Here is a 22,156-nt window from a genome sequence, read left to right on the forward strand (position 1 = left end):
CTTAGCAGCAATCTGTCCCAACATCTGTGGAGATACAAATGAGCTCTCGTCTGCCAAAAGTTACCCCCATAAACATTGAGCCAGAGCAACCTACTTATTGCTGGGGACTTAATGCTGAATGTGTGCACAGCAACGAGCGGGATTATTTAAAAGGGAACATACAGAGAAAAAAGTTTCTAGCAAAAAGTTTGTAACTTTTTCAAACTTTATTTTTTTTCCCTTACTTCTGTATGTTAGTGATATGCGTATCAGCACTTTCAGAAAAGTGACTGTACAGGAGGAATTCCTAGCCATAAAGTCACCAGAGGCCAGACCATATCCCCAGGAGAGGAAACCTACACCTGTGCTGGTCTGGGAGGCAGCATCTTGTCAAGTGTCCTAATAAAGTTTGACTGGTCGATCAGTGGAGACGACACTTGGAGGAAATGACTGCAATCAGTTACTGTTTATTCCTCCAGAAACCTCTTTGCTTCTCATATTTGGGGAATTCCAGGCCTAATAGGGAAATGCACAGGTAAAAAAGGTGCAAAATGGAGCTCAAGACTTTCCTTTAATAAACACTGACCCCAGAAATGATTGATACCAGGAAGTTGATAGTCTCACCCTTCACTGCTAGTCAGTTTCAAGGAATTCATGCATCAATTTCCTCCTATTTTGTTCCATTTTTGGCCTCCAGGCACTTTGGGTATGGTATAGTCATGGGGTGGAGATCAAGGAACCAGATCTTATTATAGCAGATGGGGGATTTTTGCTTCTAAATTCATATGAGGGTGGGTCTGAAGTCCTGGCATGGGCAAGTAGCAATGAGACCCCATATCAAAAAGATTCACAGCTACAGGCAAAAAAAATGTGCACAGCGGTATCACCGTACAGAGATAATTGTGTACATAGATGTCACAGTACAGGGATAATACACAGCAGTATCACAGCACAGAGATAATTGTGCACATATACAGTACAAAGCAAAAGTTTGGACACACCTTCTCATTTAAATATTTTTCTGTATTTTCGTGACTAATTGTACATTCACACTGAAGGCATCAAAACTATGAATTAACACATGTGGAATTATATACTTAAAGGGAACCTGTCACCTGAATTTGGCGGGACCAGTTTTGGGTCATATGGGCGGGGTTTTCGGGTGTTTGATTCACCCTTTCCTTACTCGCTGGCTGCATGCTGGCCGCAATATTGGATTGAAGTTCATTCTCTGTCCTCCGGAGTACACGCCTGCGCAAGGTAATATTGCCTTGCGCAGGCGTGTACTCCGGAGGACAGAGAATGAACTTCAATCCAATATTGCGGCCAGCATGCAGCCAGCGGGTAAGGAAAGGGTGAATCAAACACCCGAAAACCCCGCCCATATGACCCAAAACTGGTCCCGCCAAATTCAGGTGACAGGTTCCCTTTAACAAAAAAGTGTGAAACAACTGAAATTATGTCTTATACTCTAGGTTCTTCAAAGTAGCCACCTTTTGCTTTGATGACTGCTTTGCACACTCTTGGCATTCTCTTGATGAGCTTCAAGAGGTAGTCACCAGAAATAGTCTTCCAACAATCTTGAAGGAGTTCCCAGAGATGCTTAGCACTTGTTGACCCTTTTGCCTTCACTCTGCGGTCCAGCTCACCCCAAACCATCTCGATTGGGTTCAGGTCTGGTGACTGTGGAGGCCAGGTCATCTGGCATAGCACCCCATCACTCTCCTTCTTGGTCAAATAGCCCTTACACAGCCTGGGGTGTGTTTGGGGTCATTGTCCTGTTGAAAAATAAATTATGGTCCAACTAAACGCAAACCGGATGGAATAGCATGCCGCTGCAAGATGCTGTGGTAGCTATGCTGGTTCAGTATGACTTCAATTTTGAATAAATCCCCAACAGTGTCACCAGCAAAGCACCCCCACACCATCACACCTCCTCCTCCATGCTTCATGGTGGGAAGCAGGCATGCAGAGTCCATCCATTCACCTTTTCTGCGTCACACAAAGACATGGTGGTTGGAACCAAAGATCTCAAATTTGGACTCATCAGATCAAAGCACAGATTTCCACTGGTCTAATGTCCATTCCTTGTGTTCTTTAGCCCAAACAAGTCTCTTCTGCTTGTTGCCTTTCCTTAGCAGTGGTTTCCTAGCAGCTATTTTACCATGAAGGCCTGCTGCACAAAGTCTCCTCTTAACAGTTGTTGTAGAGATGTGTCTGCTGCTTGATCTCTGTGTGGCATTGACCTGGTCTCTAATCTGAGCTGCTGTTAACCTGCGATTTCTGAGGCTGGTGACTCGGATAAACTTATCCTCAGAAGCAGAGGTGACTCTTGGTCTTCCTTTCCTGGGGCGGTCCTCATGTGAGCCAGTTTCTTTGTAAAGCTTGATGGTTTTTGCTACTGCACTTGGGGACACTTTCAAAGTTTTCCCAATTTTTTGGACTGACTGACCTTCATTTCTTAAAGTAATGATGGCCACTTGTTTTTCTTTACTTAGCTGCTTTTTTCTTGCCATAATACAAATTCTAACAGTCTATCCAGTAGGACTATCAGCTGTGTATCCACAAGACTTCTGCACAACACAACTGATGGTCTCAACCCCATTTATAAGGCAAGAAATCCCACTGATTAAACCTGACAGGGCACACCTGTGAAGTGAAAACCATTCCCGGTGACTACCTCTTGAAGCTCATCAAGAGAATGCCAAGAGTGTGCAAAGCAGTCATCAAAGCAAAAGGTGGCTACTTTGAAGAACCTAGAATATAAGACATATTTTTAGTTGTTTCACACTTTTTTGTTAAGTTTATAATTCCACATGTGTTAATTCATAGTTTTGATGCCTTCAGTGTGAATTTACAATTTTTATAGTCATGAAAATACCGAAAAATCTTTGAATGAGAAGGTGTGTCCAAACTTTTGCTCTGTACTGTATTTCACAGTACAAGGATAATACACACAGAGCTATCACAGCACAGGGATAATTGTGCACATACAGGTGCATCTCACAAAATTAGAATATAATCAAAAAGTTAATTTATTTCAGTTCTTCAATACAAAAAATGAAACTCATATATTATAAAGTGTTCATTTCTGTTAATGTTGATGATTATGGGTTACAGCCAATGAAAACCCAAAAGTCATTATCTCAGTAAATTAGAATACTTTATAACACCAGCTTGAAAAATTGTTTTAAAATCCGAAATGTTGGCCTACTGAAATATATTTTCAGTAAATACACTCAATACTTGGTAGGGGCTCCATTGGCATCAATTACTGCATCAATGCGGCGTGGCATGGAGGCAATCAACCTGTGGCACTGCTGAGGTGTTATGGAAGCCCAGGTTGCTTTGATAGCAGCCTTCAGCTCGTCTGCATTGTTGGGTCTGGTGTCTCATCTTCGTCTTTACAATACCCCATAGATTCTCTATGGGGCTAAGGTCAGACAAGTTTACTGGCCAATCAAGCACAGTGATACTGTTGTTTGTACACCAGGTATTGGCACTTATGGCAGTGTGGACAGGTGCCAAGTCCTGCTGGAGAATGAAATTTCCATATCCAAAAAGCTTGTCGGCAGAGGGAAGCATGAAGTGCTGAAAAATTTCCTTTTAGACAGCTGCCCTGACTTTGGTCTAGATAAAACACAGTGAACCCACACCAGCAGATGACATGGCTCCCCAAACCATCACTGATTGTGGAAACTTCACACTAGACCTCAAGCAGCTTGGATTGTGGCCTCTCCACTCTTCCTCCAGACTATGGGACCTTGATTTCCAAGTTCTAGTGTGATGGTTTGGGGAGCCATGACATCTGCTGGTGTAGGTCCACTGTGTTTTATCAAAACCAAAGTCAGCACAGCCGTCTACCAGGAAATTTTAGAGCACTTCATGATTCCCTCTGCTGACAAGGTTTTTGGAGATGGAAATTTCATTCTCCAGCAGGACTTGGCACCTTTCCACACTGCCGAAAGTACCAATACCTGGTGTAAAAACAACAGTATCACTGTGCTTGATTGGCCAGCAAACTCGCCTGACCTTAACATACCTCCCAACCGTCCCGGATCCAGCGGGACTGTCCCGATTTTGACAGTCAGCCCCGCGATCCCAGGCGGGACATTAGTTGTCCCGCACTGGTTGGAAGGTGTGTATATCACCCGGTCAGCTCCCTGAGCCCCTGCACCCGCAGAGCAGCATATTGGCTGCTCTGTGCGCACAGGACCTGTGATGAAATCACAGGATGGGAGGAGTCAGGGGGTCACATGATCGGGAGGACCTCCGTGTACAGGACTCTGCTGGTTGTCATGGCGCTGGAGGAGGGTAAGCGTATGTGTGAGGTCAGGAGATGTTTACAGTGTGGATGTAGCATAGCCGTGTGTGTACGAGGTGTATGGATCGGAGCAGCGTGTGAAAGGTGTATGGAGCGGAGTCGTGTGTGTAAGAGGTGTACAGAGCCGTGTGTACGAGGTGTACGGAGCACAGCCGCGTGTGTACGTGGTGTTCGAAGCGGAGCAGCGTGTGAAAGGTGTATGGAGCAGTCTCGTGTGTGTAAGACATGTACGGAGCGGAGCCATGTGTGTACGAGGTGTACAGAGCAGAGCCACGTGTGTACGAGGTGTGCGGAGCAGAGCCATGTGTGTACAAGGTATACGGAGTGGAGCAGCGTGTGCAATGTGTATGGAGCGTGTTATGACCTGGTGGTTAAGAGGCCACACTGATATGACCTGGTGGCTAAAACGCAACATGGAACGAGCTCTGAGAAGGTGGTATCTCTACTGACCGCAGTCCCTAATCCTAACAACAACACTAGTAATAGCCGTGGGATGTTCCTGACTCTCCCTAGACACCTCTTCACAGCCTAAGAACTAACTACCCTTAAAGAAGGAAATAGAAAGCTATCTTGCCTCAGAGAAAACCCCAAAAGGAAAGACAGCCCCCCACAAATATTGACTGTGAGTGGAGAGGGAAATGACGTACACAGAAATGAAATCAGATTTCAGCAAAGGAGGCCAATACTAAACTTGATAGACAGAGAGAAAAGGATACTGTGCGGTCAGTATTAAAAACTACAAAATCCACGCAGAGTTTACAAAAATGAACTCCACACTGACTCACGGTGTGGAGGGGCAAATCTGCTTTCCCAGAGCTTCCAGCTAGCCTGAATATTACATAATGACAAGCTGGACAAAAAGAGAAATATTTGCAGAGCAATAGAGTCCAAGCAAATGGACAAACAAGAACTAGCAAAAACTTATCTTTTGCTGACAAGGACAGGCCATATGAGAAATCCAAGGAGAGAACCAAATTCAACCAAGAACATTGACAGCTGGCATGAACTAAAGCCCAGAGCAGGTTTAAATAACAAACCCAGGCAAGGCGATTAGTGAAGGCAGCTGCTACAGCTACCTAAAGGAGCAGCAGTTCCACTCGAAACCACCAGAGGGAGCCCAAGGGCAGAACTCACAAAAATACCATTAGCAACCACAGGAGGGAGCTCCAGAACGGAATTCACAACAGGAGCGGAGCCGTGTGTGTACGAGGTGTACAGAGTGGAGCAGTGTGTGTACGAGATGTATGGAGAGGAGCCGTGTGTGTATGAGGTGTACGGAGCGGAGCCGTGTGTGTGCAAGGTATATGGAGCGGAGCAGCGTGTGCAATGTGTATGGAGCGGAGCCGTGTGTGTACGAGATGTATGGAGCGGAGCCATGTGTGTATGAGGTGTACGGAGCAGAGCCGTGTGTGTGCAATGTATACGGAGCGGAGCAGCATGTGCAATGTGTATGGAGCAGAGCCATGTGTGTACGAGGTGCACGGAGTGGTGCCGTGTGTGTACGAGATGTATGGAGAGGAGCCATGTGTGTATGAGTTGTATAGAGCGGAGCCGTGTGTGTGCAAGGTATACGGAGCGGAGCAGCATGTGCAATGTGTATGGAGCGGAGCCGTGTGTGTACGAGGTGTACGGAGTGGAGCCGTGTGTGTATGAGGTGTATGGAGCGGAGCCGTGTGTGTACGAGGTGTATGGAGTGGAGCCGTGTCTGTATGAGGTGTACGGAGTGGAGCCGTGGGTGTATGAGGTGTATGGAGCGGAGCTGTGTGTGTACGAGGTGTACGGAGTGGTGCCGTGTGTGTACGATATGTATGGAGAGGAGCCGTGTGTGTATGAGGTTTACGGAGCGGAGCCATGTGTGTGCAAGGTATACGGAGCGGAGCAGCGTGTGCAATGTGTACGGAGCGGAGCCGTGTGTGTATTAGGTCTACGGATTGGAGCCGTGTGTGTACGAGGTGTACGGAGCGGAGCTGTGTGTGTACGAGTTGTACGGAGCGGAGCTGCATGTGCAAGGTGTATGGAGCGCAGTCGTGTGTGTACGAGGTGTATGGAGCAGAGCCATGTGTGTACGAGGTGTACGGAGTGGAGCCGTGTCTGTACGAGATGTATGGAGAGGAGCCGTGTGTGTATGAGGTGTACGGAGCGGAGCCATGTGTGTATGAGGTGTACGGAGCGGAGCCGTGTGTATAAGGTGTATGGAGCGGAGCCGTGTATGTACGAGGTGTACGGAGTGGAGTCGTGTCTGTACAAGGTGTATGGGGAGGAGCCGTGTGTGTATGAGGTGTACGGAGCGGAGCCGTGTGTGTACGAGGTGTACGAAGCGGAGCCGCATGTGCAAGGTGTATGGAGCGGAGTCGTGTGTGTACGAGGTGTATGGAGCGGAGTCGCATGTGTACGAAGTGTACGGAGCGGACGCTGGCTGTGTCGGATCGGAGCAAATATTGCTCCTCGTTCTGGCACTGACTGGCACAGGAGACACGGAGAGGTCTTTATCAGTGGCGTATCACAGCTGCAGCGACATGAGCAGTCAATGGCACAGCTGGATGACACCATTCAGCGCCGTGGGAGTGGAAGCTGCCGGCTGCTGCGAGCGTGCGTGGTGAAAGGTGTGTGTAGTGATGGAGAAGGCAATGATGGGGGTGGGGTAAACTTGTGTGGCCATTATACTGTACCCAGCATTGTGTGGGGGCCATTATACTGTATGGAGCATCGTGAGGGGCCATTATACTGTACCCAGCATTATGTGTGGCCATTATACTGTGTAAAGCATCATGTGGGGCCATTATGCTGTATGGACCATCACGTGGGGCAAGTATACTGTACGCAGCATCATGTGGGGCCATTATACAGTATGGAGCATAATGTGGCCATTATACAGTATGGAGCATTATGTGTGGCCGTTATACAGTATGGAGCATTATGTGTGGCCGTTATACAGTATGGAGCATCATATGGAGCCATTATACAGTAAGGAGCATCATGTGTGGCCATTATGCAGTATGGAGCATCATGTGTGGCCATTATACAGTACGCAGCATCATGTGGGGCCATTATACTGTATGGACCATCACGTGGGGCAACTATACTGTACGCAGCATCATGTGGGGCCATTATACAGAATGGAGCATAATGTGGCCATTATACAGTATGGAGCATTATGTGTGGCCATTATACAGTATGGAGCATCATGTGGCCATTATACAGTATGGAGCATCATGTGTGGCCATTATACAGTATGGAGCATCATGTGTGGCCATTATACAGTATGGAGCATCATGTGTGGCCATTATACAGTATGGAGCGTCATGTGTGGCCATTATACAGCATGGAGCACTGTGTGGCCATAATTTTTTGTTTATAATTATTGTTTACGAAACATTGTGATCAGAAGTGCTAAATGGGTGTGGTTGGGGCGTGACTAGTTGTGAAATGGGTTTGGTCAGAGGTGTGGCCTAAAATCTGCTGCGGCGCGCTGCACGCGCTGCTAACTTTGCCCCTCTTTCCCTTCCTCGAAAGTTGGGAGGTATGGCTTAACCCCATAGAGAATCTCTGGGACATTGTCAAGAGGAAGATGAGAGACACCAGACCCAACAATGCAGATGAGCTGAAGGCTGCTATCAAAGCAACCTGGGCTTCCATAACACCTCAGCAGTGCCACAGACTGATCGCCTCCATGCCACGCCGCATTGATGCAGTAATTGATGCAAAAGGAGCCCCTACCAAGTATTGAGTGCATTTACTGCACATACATTTCAGTAGGCCAATATTTCAGATTTTAAAATCATTTTTTCAAGCTGGTGTTATAAAGTATTCTAATTTACTGAGATAATGATTTTGGGGATTTCATTAGCTGTAAGCCATAATCATCATTAACAGAAATAAACACGTGAGATAGATCACTTTGTGTGTAATGACTCTACACTGTGTTCCAAATTATTATGCAAATTGGATTTAAGTGTCATAAAGATTTAATTGTTTTGTTTTTCAAATAAACTCGTGGATGGTATTGTGTCTCAGGGCTCAATGGATCACTGAAATCAATCTTAAGCACATGGGATAATTGGTTTTCCAGGTGATTCTAATTAAAGGAAAACTACTTAAAAATGATGTTCCACATTATTAAGCAGGTCACAGTTTTCAAGTAACATGGGAAAGAAAAAGGATCTCTCTGCTGCTGAAAAGCATCAAATAGTGCAATGCCTTGGTGAAGGGATGAAAACATTCGAAATTTTCCAAAAACATAAGCGTGATCATCGTACTGTTAAGAGATTTGTGGCTGTATCTGAGCACAAATGTGTTTGTGCTAATAAAGGCATAATGAGGAAGATTTATGCCAGGCAAGTTCATCGGATTAAGAGAGCAGCTGCTAAAAAGCCATTACAAAGCAGCAAACAGATATTTGAAGCTGCTGGTGCCTCTGGAGTCCCTCGAACCTCAAGGTGTAGGCTCCTTCACAGGCTTGCTGTGGTGCATAAACCTACTATTCGGCCACCCCTAAACAGTGTTCACAAGCAGAAATGGTTGTATTGGGCCCACACATATGTAGGGGACAGGGACCTGGTGAGCTGTGCAGACGGGTGGAACCATTGTTGCCGGGAGTCGGGGTTCCGGGGGACGGATTTGAGGGGTGCATGGGAAGCCAGGCTCATGTGACAGGAGGAAGAGTGACGCAGGGAGAGGAGAGGATAAAAAGCAAAACGCGCGAAAGCAGGGGCAGAGAAGCGCGGGAAATCTCTGAGGAGAGGAAACTGCAGCGCAGTTGTTGTGAGTGTGCAGGCCGCAGTGAGACTTGCTGGAAGCAGGGGGGAAACGTGCAACAGACACTGCGGGCAACTACCAGAGCCCCCAAAAAGAGGCGCATTCGTCGTCAGCGACCCCCCAGGCAGAGGGGTAGTGCTGACCAGCTCAGGGACAGTATTACCGCGCTCCCTGAGAGCACCTTGCCAGAGAGTGCTACGGACTCGCATGGTTTCGTCTCAGCTGTGACTGATACTGATTATTCTCCTAATCCTCCTCAAAAAGACTCTTCTCTGGACTGGGAGGCTGTTACCTCGGATCAACGTCCGCCTGCAGGAGGGAACGCAGCACCGCAAAAGACATTCTGGACTCGACTCTACGCCTGGGCCCGCCGCCAGAAGACACCTCCTTCCTCCGCCATCAGGACTACGGCGTTGTCGGAGCCTCACCGTCAGGACTACATCGCTGAACCAGCACTGATAAGTGACCGTTGTTGACTTTATCTTAGTAGGGAGTCACTAGTGAGGCGCTGCCGCGTTCTACGGGTATAGTTCAGGGCGGTCATATAGTAATTAGGATTTACTGCGAGATTGTGTTCTTGTATATAAGTTCCCTGCGTGGAAAAACGTTTGTCATCTTTTTGGTTGGAAGTTAAAAAGAAAGTTAAAAACGCTATTTGCTTTCTGGCTCCTATTTGTCCCTGCATCCTTCTTTACCTGCGGTCCCTACATTTGGCGTAGTCGGCAGGATGCAGGATCCAAAGAAGGAGCCAGAAGATACGGAGGATGGGGCTGGGCCTAGAGCTTCTCTCTCATTGGGGGCCATGTTAAACAATTTGCCCAAGTTTAATGGGAGCAACATGTTGTTGTGGAGCTGGACTGAAAGGATGAGGGGGCTGTTGAGAATGCATCCTATGACCCCAGCCCTGGAAGCAGAGGTGGCCATTATGGCCTTAGACGGAGAGGCTCGGGATTCAGTGATGTTGAGACCCCCCACAGAGCGGAATACTTTTACCGGGGTGTTACATGTGTTAGAGGGGACGCACGGGGATCCCACCGACGTAGGAGAGCTGCGGGCCCGGTTGTTTGGACGGCGACAAAAAGAGGGCGAGACTGTCACTCAGTACATGAATGCTCTGCAAGAGCTAAACATTGCAATCGTGCGGAAAGATGGTATGGGGATGGGACATGTTGACGTGACCCTGCGCGACCAACTGGTGACGGGACTGCGGGATGAGTTGACCAAACAGGCTCTACGTGAACGAGTGCGGGTCGACCCGCGCCTGACTTTCTCCGACATAGGCAATGAGGCCCGCACCCGGAAGCAAGAGAGGGGGGTGACGGTCCTGACAGGAGAGGCTCGGGTTATCCTGACCGCTGCACCAGGAGGGGGTGAGCCGTCGTGGGTTCAGGAGATGCGGCAGGAGCTCAAACAAATCCGAGAGGAACTGGCCGAAGTTAAAAAAAATGCGCGAAGCCCAAGGGAGCTACCCCGGGGGCAAGGGTCTGGGAGTCCAGCTCGTGGCGCTCGTCCAGGATATTATCCGGTCCCCGGTGCTTGCTATGGTTGCGGGGAGGCAGGACATTTCGCACGGGAGTGCCCCCGGAGAGGGAGGGCCTCGTCACGGCGGCCGTTAAACTAGAGGACTCCGAGCTAAGGGGACGACGCTCGGAGTCAGAATCCCCGCGGATGGGTGGTGAAAGTCCCGAAAATTTGGTTGCCAGCTGCCCCCTGGTTTGGGCAGAGTTTGAAGGGCGGGCTGTACGTTGTCTGGTGGACACCGGATCTCAAGTCACGACGATGCCCGAGGCCTATTTTAGAAAACACTTCCCTGTGTCAGTCAGACCCCAATGGGGCCCCGTAATCCGGTTGCAGGCCGCCAATCAGCTGCCCATCCCAGTGGAAGGGGTCACCTGGATGCAAATATCTTTATGTGGGAAAGACCTGGGCCGCCGGGGGGTTGTGTTGACGCGGGGGGATCCCAGCCCACAACATATCGTGACTTTGGGGATGAATGTATTGAAGGACTTTGGCAGTTTGCTGTTAGGGGAGACCACACAAGAGACACTCAATCAGTGGGGGACCAGTACACCTCAAGGCTCCGTGTTCAGACAGTTAGTGAGGGAAGTCCGTGTGCAAGAGACCTTTCAGGAGGGAGACATACTAGGGAAAGTAATCACCTCCCCGACAGCAGAAGTGACGTTTCCCCCAGGACAGACTGTTATATCCCTGCCCATCCGAGCTCGCATCCCTCTGGAAGGAGTGCAAGTGCAGGTTGAGCCCACCTTTACGTCCCCTTTGCCCACAGGACTGCTGGTGGCCCGATCTCTGGCTACTGTTAAAAATGGGGCCGTACCAGTGCGATGTGTGAATGTGGACGAACACGATGTCGTGCTACGGGTCCGAAGTGAGATGGCCAAAGTGTTACGACCGTTAGAAGTGATGCCTCCTCCAGATACTTTACAGTTAAAGGTGGATTCCCCTGATCCCTGGATGGTCAGTGTCCGGTCTACACAGGATCCTGAGCTGATAGCGTTCCGAAAAGGTCAAACTATTCTGGAACATATGCGAGCAGAATTACCGGGTCTGGATCCATCACAAGTCTCGCGAGTGCAGCGGCTCCTTGGACACTATGCTGAAGTGTTTGCGCAACATGAAGATGATTTTGGCTGTACCACGGCCATCGAACATGGAATTCCGACCGGAGATACAGTGCCCATCAGGGAGCGGTACAGACAGATTCCCCCGCAGATGTACCAGGAAGTAAAGACGTTGTTAGGCCAGATGCTACAAAAGGGAGTGATCCGCGAGAGTCAGAGCCCGTGGGCTGCCCCGATCGTGCTGGTGCGGAAAAAGGACGGCACGCTCCGGTTCTGTGTGGACTATCGTAAGCTAAATGCATGCACCGTCCGAGACTCTTATCCACTTCCCCGTATCGAGGAGTCTCTCTCCGTGCTGGGTCGGGCCAAATATTTTTCCACCTTAGACCTAGCCAGCGGATACTGGCAGGTCCCGATGACAGAAGCAGATCGTCCTAAGACAGCGTTCATCCTTCCCATGGGACTATTTGAGTTCAATCGAATGCCGTTTGGGCTGGCCAACGCTCCAGGCACCTTCCAACGATTAATGGAGCGGTGTCTGGGGGATTTGAACTTCGAGGCCACTCTCATTTATCTGGATGACATCATCATCTACGCCCCAACATTCGAGGAACATCTGTGCCGACTGGAACAGGTACTAGACCGGTTGCTGAAATACGGGCTTAAGGTGAAGCCCCAGAAGTGTCACTTGTTCCGGGAACAGATCGAGTACCTGGGGCATGTGGTGTCCGCCGAAGGAGTCCGGCCATCGCAGGAGAAGATTGCTGCAATCCAGGAGTGGCCCACACCGGAGACCGCTAAGGATGTACGGGCGTTCTTGGGCCTCGCTGGGTACTACCGGCGCTTCGTGAAGAATTTTGCTCGCCGTTCTCACAATCTACAAGTCCTGCTGAAAGGAAGCTCCCCCAAGGAACGGGGAAAGAAGATACAATGGCAGGAGTCACAAGAAGCAGCGTTCCGGGACTTGAAGACAGCTCTCATGGAGCCGCCGGTGTTGGCTTATGCGGACTTTTCGCAACCGTTCATCCTACACACCGACGGCAGCTCTCAGGGATTGGGGGCTGTGTTGTCTCAGGTTCAGGATGGGCGGGAGAGAGTGATCGCCTATGCGAGTCGGTCTCTTCATGACTCTGAGTTGAACCCAGACAATTACAGTTCTTTCAAGGTGGAGCTGCTGGCCGTGGTGTGGGCTATGATGGAGCGGTTCGCTGAGTACCTGGCCGGTTCCGAGGTGCTGATACGCACGGATAACAACCCATTGGCACATCTGGAAAATGCAAAATTGGGTGCCCTAGAACAGCGCTGGGTAGCCCGGATGGCCAAGTACAGATACCGTATCCTTTACAAGCGAGGAGCGGAGAATGTTCATGCTGATGCATTATCTCGTCTGCGGAAGAATCCCCCAAGGACTAACCGAGATGAGGAGCTGGAGGGAGAAGAAATCCCCTACGCCATCGGGGGCGCTACTCGGACGGCTGTGAGCCGGGAACAGACCGGGAACGGAACGGCTACAGGACTGTTGGTTCAGAGTCGGGACGAATGGATACGGCTGCAACAGGAAGACCAGGAACTAGCTCCATTGCGACAGTGGATAACGAATGGTCTATTGCCCGTGAGAAGCCCTGGACAAACTCTCCCGTCAGACCTGAACCTTCTTCTGCGGCAGTGGGAGCGCCTAACTCTTCAGGACGGGCTCTTATGCCACTTAACCATGGCTCAGGCAGATTCCGAGCCGACCTGGCAGATGGTCTTACCAGGGCCCGTGGTGGCCGCAGTTGCTAAAGAAGCTCATGAGTCCGGGGCACACTTCGGAGTGAAGAGGACGTTTAAGTGGCTGCAAACTCGGTTCTATCATCCTCGGCTGCTTGCGGAAGTACAAACTGCCTGTAGACAATGTCGACAATGTGAGCTAACCAAGTCACCGGAGGAAAGGGCGCCTGTGCAGAGCATCACGACGTCTGCCCCTTTTGAAGTATTAATGATAGACTACATTACCATTGGAGCAGCGCATCAAGGCTACGAACACTGCCTCGTTATAGTAGATCATTTTTCAAAATTCGCGGTAGTCACCCCTACCCGTGATCAGACAGCTGAGTCGGCGGCGAGCGCTATCTGTAAGAACTTTATTCAAGTTTACGGCTGTCCGAGGCGAATACATTCGGATCAAGGCGCCTGTTTCTTGGGCAAAGTCATGGAAGAGCTGCATCGCCTCTACGGCATTGATAAGTCACGCACCACACCGTATCATCCCCAGGGAAATGGGGCTTGTGAGCGGTTTAACCGGACTTTGCTTCAAATGCTGCGTGCGCTAGAACAAGATCAGAAGGCCCGCTGGCCGGAGTATGTGTCGGACCTAGTGTGGGTCTACAACAATAGAGTTCATCAAGTCACAGGACGCACCCCGTATGAAGTGGTCTTTGGGCGCCCAGGAAAAGGCATGACAGATCTGGAACTGTCTTCGGAGGAAGAAGGCCCCCGAACAGGGATGGCTTCGTGGGTGCGTGATCATCGGCATCGGCTGCAGACCTTACACCGACTGGTACACACTCGAATTCGGGAAGTGGAGCATCGGAGCACCCCTACAGCAAAACCCCCAGAGTTCTGGCCAGGTGATCGAGTACTCGTTCGAGAGCAAAGACCGCAAAACAAGTTAGACCATCGTTGGGAAAAAACACCCTATCGGGTGCTTCGCCGTATAGACCCGCATGGACCTGTATATGAAGTGCAGTCTGAGGCCCTCGGAAGTACAGGTACTCGCATTCTTCATCGCAACATGCTCCGGTTGTGTCGCTCTGTTGACTCGGACACCCCGGAATCCGCAATCAGGGAAGAGCCACCTACGACTGAATCCCCCAACAACCATTGGTGGGATGAAGAAGATGATGAAGAAGAAGAACGGTAATACTCCCCCTATCTCGACTACTACACTACCCCTGACCAGTCACTCTTCCGCTGACGACATTTCCCCAACACCCCCTATACAAGGACCCGAGCCACGACGTTCTGAACGTTCTACTGCCGGTAGACCCCCAACTCGCTACAGTCCTGACTTACACACCAGACAGACCCAAGTGTGGAACAATCCGTCAGGTGGGCGACCTGTCAGTGCGAAGGCCTCGCCCAGGGACTGGCGAGCATACAGGGTGGGGGAATGTAGGGGACAGGGACCTGGTGAGCTGTGCAGACGGGTGGAACCATTGTTGCCGGGAGTCGGGGTTCCGGGGGACGGATTTGAGGGGTGCATGGGAAGCCAGGCTCATGTGACAGGAGGAAGAGTGACGCAGGGAGAGGAGAGGATAAAAAGCAAAACGCGCGAAAGCAGGGGCAGAGAAGCGCGGGAAATCTCTGAGGAGAGGAAACTGCAGCGCAGTTGTTGTGAGTGTGCAGGCCGCAGTGAGACTTGCTGGAAGCAGGGGGGAAACGTGCAACAGACACTGCGGGCAACTACCAGAGCCCCCAAAAAGAGGCGCATTCGTCGTCAGCGACCCCCCAGGCAGAGGGGTAGTGCTGACCAGCTCAGGGACAGTATTACCGCGCTCCCTGAGAGCACCTTGCCAGAGAGTGCTACGGACTCGCATGGTTTCGTCTCAGCTGTGACTGATACTGATTATTCTCCTAATCCTCCTCAAAAAGACTCTTCTCTGGACTGGGAGGCTGTTACCTCGGATCAACGTCCGCCTGCAGGAGGGAACGCAGCACCGCAAAAGACATTCTGGACTCGACTCTACGCCTGGGCCCGTCGCCAGAAGACACCTCCTTCCTCCGCCATCAGGACTACGGCGTTGTCGGAGCCTCACCGTCAGGACTACATCGCTGAACCAGCACTGATAAGTGACCGTTGTTGACTTTATCTTAGTAGGGAGTCACTAGTGAGGCGCTGCCGCGTTCTACGGGTATAGTTCAGGGCGGTCATATAGTAATTAGGATTTACTGCGAGATTGTGTTCTTGTATATAAGTTCCCTGCGTGGGAAAAACGTTTGTCATCTTTTTGGTTGGAAGTTAAAAAGAAAGATAAAAACGCTATTTGCTTTCTGGCTCCTATTTGTCCCTGCATCCTTCTTTACCTGCGGTCCCTACACATACATGAAGACTAATTTCCAAACAGTCTTGTTTACTGATAAGTGTTGAGCAACCCTGGATGGTCCAAATGGATGGAGCAGTGGATGACCACCATGTCCCAACAAGGCTGCAACGTCAGCAAGGAGGTGGAGGAGTAATGTTTTGGGCCAGAATCATGGGAAACAGCTGGTAAGGCCCTTTAAGGTTCCTGAAGGTGTGAAAATGACCTCTGCAAAGAATATAGAGTTTCTGACTGACAACTTTCTTCTATGGTCTAAAAAGCAGAAACGTGCCTTCAGGAGCAAAATCATCTTCATGCCGACAATGCCCCATCTCATGCTGCAAAGAATACCTCTGAGTCATCTTCCCCTGACCTCAACCCTATAGAGAACCTTTAGAGGATCATCAAGCAAAAGATCTATGAGGGTGGGAGGCAGTTCACATCCAAACAGCAGCTCTGGGAGGCTATTCCAACTTCACGCAAAGAAATACAAGCAGAAACTCTCCAAAAACTCACAAGTTCAATGGATGCAAGAATTGTGAAGGTGACATCAAAGAAGGGTTCCTATGGTAACATGTAACTTGGCCTGTTAGGATGTTTTAGAGTTAAATAGCTTTTTTGTTCAGTGAATGTGACCTCCTAATGCTGCAAATTCCACAAATGAGCATTTTCAGTTCTTTAAAACATATCAAATGTTTAGAACTTCTACTGTGCCTAATAATTTGGAACAGTGCATTTTGAGTTTTTATTCATTTTGGAGATTATACTGTTATCATTGGGAGGTTTCTTCAATAAAATTTGATGTATACTCTAACAAGTGATGACTTTTATTAGACTGACTGTCATTTGCACCGACCATTTAGGAAAATCTGATAAAAATGTAATTTGCATAATAATTTGGAACATAGTGTATATAATATAGGAGTTTCACTTTTTGTATTGAAAAAACAGAAATAAATTATCTTTTTGATGATATTCTAATTTTGTGAGAAGCACCTGTAGATGTCATAGTACAGGGATAATACACACAGAGTTTTCATGGTGCAGAAAGTGATGTAACATTTTATTGGTTATGGTCATTCAGTTCATTTAGTCGTGTGCCACTTATCAGTCTGCCGGGCAATGTCGTGTCTGATACTGAAGTGAACTTAGTACAAGTCCTAGAGCAGAACCTCCAGTAGTGAGTCCTACAGCCGCACAGATCTGCTTCCCATCTTCTCCCTCTACCCTCAGTTTGGTGGAATTCTACCTCTTTATCAGACGATCTAGATTATATGTTACCTGTACGATATTAGACCTGCGGTAGACATATAATTTATGGGTTTGGTTCCTTGTTTTCCTATTTCGCAGCGGGGTTTTCCACTTTCTGGCGTTATCATCACCCCTGTGTTCCTGCTGTGTGGCCTCCCCTGGGTGAGACATGTATGTGCAGATCTCCAGGCCCCACTGATTAAGAATCCTAGGGAAATCCCTGCGAGGGGGAAGGAAGGAGAAGGAAAACCTTCTTTGTGATCTTTGTAGATCTGCGCAGTCACCACCGCGCCATACTGCCTGCACGCTGGTTTCCTATGGGCTGATGAGCGCAATAATAGACTAAACGTAACAAGTTTTCCTACTGTCTTAAGGTTAATAGATAACTGTTCCTCCACCATGTTTTTTACCGCAGCTTTGCTTGCTCAGATTGGCTGCCCAGATCAGCCAGAAACAATGACATGGAAAGAGGATTTATAATAGATTGTAATTTATGAGCAACTAAAAGAGTCTGAAAAAGAGTCGGTCTTATACATTTTCCATTTAACGAGATTATAAAAACATGGCTACTTTCTTCAGAAAAAAGCGCCACGCCTGTCTGCAGGTTGTGTCTGGTATTGCAGCTCAGCTCCATTTAAGTGAATAGAGAAAAGCTGCAATACCGCACACAACCTGCGGACAGAGGTGGGGCTGTTTCTAGCAGAATGAAGCAATGATTTGTAAATATTTAGACAATGCTTTTAGCTGGAAAATGTTGACTGAGGCAGAAGAGTTGTAAACATAAGGATCGTAGCAATGGATTTCTTACCAGATCAGTCAGTGCGTGGGTCGACTGTACGAAGACGGAGACCCTCTGTAGAGTGAGAACATTACAGTCAGCTAGCAGACAGCATATAGGGGAAAGGGGGTCACATCATTCCTGCCAGCAAAATGGTGCCCTGCGGTGGTCGGGCTGGAGGGCTGGTTGGCCCATTATTAACTCCTGCTGTCCGGTGCATTGACCCTAAATACCCAGTGCAGGTATTAAAGGGGTCGCTTCATCAGAGACACAACATTTCAAAATATTTCTGTCCAGGAATTACTCCTAGAGACGGGCTATCCTTTCATCTGCATCGGCGGTGGACAGCGCTGAGGACATCCCCTGTACATGTGTGTGCTATGGGCCATGCGCTGCTGGCAGGTACTATCCATGCCTCGTATACTAATGCACATGATTGGGGGCTCTCACCTCCTGATACAGAAATGACACTGGAGATCCCTTTCCACAGTTAATAAAACAGAGCTGCCTTCTTCCAAAAATAGCGCCACTCCAGTCCATAGGTTGTTTCTAGTATTGCATGCTCCGCTCTATTGCTCTGAAGGAGGCTGAGCGGCAATACCACACGTAGCCTGTGTGCGGGTGTGGCACTATTTTTTGTAACTGCTTCTTTATGAGGTGATTAGAAAAACATGGCTGCTTTACTTCAGAAACAGCGCCACCTCTGACCATGGATTCTGAGTGGGATTATCGCTCAGCTGGGTTTACTTCAACGGAGCAGAGTTGCAATGCCAGACGTAACAGACGATCAGGGGTGGAACTTTTTGTGAACGAAAACAGCCATGTTTTTCGAATTCTTTACAATTCCTTTAAAGGGTTGGTATTCTGTGCATGGGATCAGAAAGCATGCTTGTTGGTGGTCTCCAGACTTAAGACCCATTATACCTGGTCTCCTGGGAACACGGCAGAATCCTGGCCACAGGGAACTCTCTGCTCCTTCCAGTTGGAGGCATTCTCAAAGTTTGTATCTGGGATCCAGCTCCTGTAAGTGGCGTCTAATGGGGCAACTAAAATAATAATGAATAAATATTTACAAAAATGCAGCAAAGTAGAAAACAAAAGGAAGGAAAATGGAGCCATCAAGAGTGGAGCCCGAGGCGGCTCTTATAGGGGCCCAAGGTCAGCTCTTATAGGGGCCCGAGGCGGCTCTTGTCTGCACTCTTACAATTTCTTACAAAGGGGAGAGGTTTTTTTTTGGAAGCCTCATTGCCCAGTATGGCAACTATATAACCTGCAACTTGCAGAACAGATCAATACATGCAGGGTCCTTATTTAATAGAAAGGAGGAAAATTGAGGATTTAGCTATCCTATGGCCCATATACTGCTGCCATGCAGTTCCTACAACCTCTGGCAAAAATTATGGAATCACCGGCCTTGGAGGATGTTCATTCTGTTGTTTAATTTTGTAGAAAAAAAGCAGATCACAGACATGGCACAAAACTAAAGTCATTTCAAATGGCAACTTCCTGGCTTTAAGAAACACTAAAAGAAATCATGGACAAAAATGTGGTAGTCAGTAATGGTTACTTTTTTAACCAAGCATAGGGTAAAAATTATGGAATCACTCAATTCTGAGGAAAAAAATATGGAATCACTCAATTCTGAGGAAAAAATTATGGAATCGCCCTGTAAATTTTCATTCCCAAAACTAACACCTGCCTCAAATTAGATCTGTTCTTTAGTCTGCAACTAAAAAGGAGTGATCACACCTTGGAGAGCTGTTGCACAAAGTGGACTGACATGAATCATGGCTTCAACACGAGAGATGTCAATTGAAACAAAGGAGAGGATTATCAAACTCTTAAAAGAGGGTAAATCATCACACAATGTTGCAAAAGATGTTGGTTGTTCACAGTCAGCTGTGTCTAAAATGTGGACCAAATACAAACAACATGGGAAGGTTGTTAAAGGCAAACATACTGGTAGACCAAGGAAGACATCAAAGTGTAAAGTCCTGAAACTTCAAGCAATATGTCTCCAAAACAGGAAATGCACAACAAAACAAATGAGGAACGAATGGGTGAAAACTGGAGTCAACGTCTGTGACCGAACTGTAAGAAACCGTCTAAAGGAAATGGGATATACATACAGAAAAGCTAAATAAAAGCAATCATAACACCTAAACAGAAAAAAAACAAGGTTACAATGGGCTAAGAAAAAGCAACCGTGGACTGTGGATGACTGGATGAAAGTCATATTCAGTGATGAATCACGAATCTGCATTGGGCAAGGTGATGATGCTGGAACTTTTGTTTGGTGCAGTTCCAATGAGATTTATAAAGATGACTGCCTGAAGAGAACATGCAGATTTCCACAGTCATTGATGATATGGGGCTGCATGTCAGGTAAAGGCACTGGGGAGATGGCTGCTATTACATCTTCAATAAATGCACAAGTTTATGTTGATATTTTGGACACTTTTCTTATGCCATCAATTGAAAAGATGTTTGGGGATGATGAAATCATTTTTCAAGATGATAAAGCATCCTGCCATAGAGCAAAAACTATGAAAACATTCCTTCAAAAAAAGACACATAAGGTCAATGTCATGGCCTGCAAATAGTCCGGATCTCAATCCAATTGAAAATCTTTGGTGGAGGTTGAAGAAAATGGTCCATGACAAGGCTCCAACCTGAAAAGCTGATCTGGCAACAGCAATCAGAGAAAGTTGGAGCCAGATTGATGAAGAGAACTGTTTGTCACTCATTAAGTCCATGCCTCAGAGACTGCAAGCTGTTAGAAAAGCCAGAGGTGGTGCAACAAAATACTAGTGATGTTTTGGAATGTTTTTTTGTTTGTTTGTTTTTCATGATTCCATAATTTTTTCCTCAGAATTGAGTGACTCCATAATTTTTCCCCTATGCTTGGTTAAAAAAAGAAACCGTTACTGACTGCCACATTTTTTGTTCTTGATTTCTTTAAGTGTTTCGTAAAGCCAGAAAGTTGTCATTTGAAATGACTTTAGTTTTGTGCCATGTCTGTGATCTGCTTTTTTTTCTACAAAATTAAACAACTGAATGAACATCCTCCAAGGCCGGTGATTCCATAATTTGTGCCAGGGGTTGTAGATACAGTGAGAAGTCGGCTGTTATCAGGGACAGAGTTTGGGGGGGCCGTGAGAAATACGCTTTTAGTTCATCCAAAAATGTACCCCATTTTGGAATATAAGTAAAACTAATATCGACTCCACAGCTGGACTTGGCAATATTTCGGTTTCAGTATCTGGGGTCATCGCATTTTGTAGAATTGCTCCCAATTTTGACTTTTCTTTCTTAAGTTTCATTGTATCAGTTTCTTTCTCAGGTTTTTTTTTTTTGTCTTGATATTACAGGTCACATCCAGTCATTAGAAAACTAGATGTGTGAGAAATACTGAGATTAAAAGAGCAAAAAAAATGTAAAAACTCCCTGCGTCTAATTCCCCTCTTATCACTGTATCACTATTGATAATTATTACGATCGCTATCACAGAGGTTTTCACTCATCAGTCCTGAGGGAGCGCAGATAAAAAGTCTCATCCCCCAATAAAGACCTTCGGGACTTAACCTGTGACCTACAAACTGCGTCTCCTTATTACACGGCGACTCTGCTAATATCGAAAACGGTCAAAGAAAGTTAGGAGCCCCCGATTCACTATTCACAGCGATGATCTGCACCTTGATTTGTAGAAGGTTTGCACAAATAGAAAAATGCAAAACTTTACCTTGCAGTGAAGATATCAAATAAATGGAGGAGGCCCATGTGACTTTTTTTTAAGCTTTTGCTTGTGATCACACGGTGATAATTGAACCACATTTCTACATGTAATGATCTGCAGGACTTACCGTAAATGTGATTGCTCAGAATTGTACATTGCCTGCTGTCTGCTACAGAACTGAGGTGCAATACCACACAAAACCTGTAGACGGGGGTGGTGCTGTTTCTGGAAGAAAATCGAACTTTTCTTTTCCTGGACTATCCCTTTAAGAGATTATCAAATTGAATCTTGACTCTTGTAACCCAGAGAGGAAGTGGTCTCATTACACAGATGACAATGTGAAGAGAGACCACTTTACATGAATGTTCTGACTTCAATTAGCAACTTGTTGGTCTGCTTCTTGGTAATAACTGGGGGCGGGGGGTGTCTGGCCTGCAAGCGCCTTTAAAATTGTATTGAACCCCTGAAAAATGCAGTCAATTTTAATTTTTGAGATCTCAATTTTTTCTTCCATAACTTTTTTTTTAAAACTTTTACGTGCATATATGGGGGCTCATTTCTTGTGTTACAATTTATAGCTTTCAATGGCGCCATTTATTATATTATACAATGTGCAGAAAACAATAAAAAAGGCAGAGTGTTAATAGCAGTATTATCTTGGTGCCTTTTTTTTATTTTGTTGGAACAGTCCAT

The 22,156-nt window shown here is 47.4% G+C and overlaps 1 protein-coding gene across 2 annotated transcripts in view; it reads right to left on the minus strand.

The window, feature by feature from the left end:
- AMN (amnion associated transmembrane protein) overlaps positions 1 to 22,156 on the minus strand; it is a 77,607-nt gene that overhangs the window by 52,468 nt on the left and 2,983 nt on the right. For both annotated transcript variants that reach the window (XM_077268983.1, XM_077268978.1), the window contains exons 2-3: positions 18,652 to 18,773; positions 17,758 to 17,802 (exon numbers count right to left, since the gene is read on the minus strand). In XM_077268983.1, coding sequence (XP_077125098.1) covers positions 17,758 to 17,802; positions 18,652 to 18,773 — 167 coding nt within the window. The remainder of the gene's footprint in view (positions 1 to 17,757; positions 17,803 to 18,651; positions 18,774 to 22,156) is intronic.

This window comes from Ranitomeya variabilis, chromosome 1 (genome assembly GCF_051348905.1).
Source record: "Ranitomeya variabilis isolate aRanVar5 chromosome 1, aRanVar5.hap1, whole genome shotgun sequence".
NCBI classification, from domain to species: Eukaryota; Metazoa; Chordata; class Amphibia; order Anura; family Dendrobatidae; genus Ranitomeya; species Ranitomeya variabilis.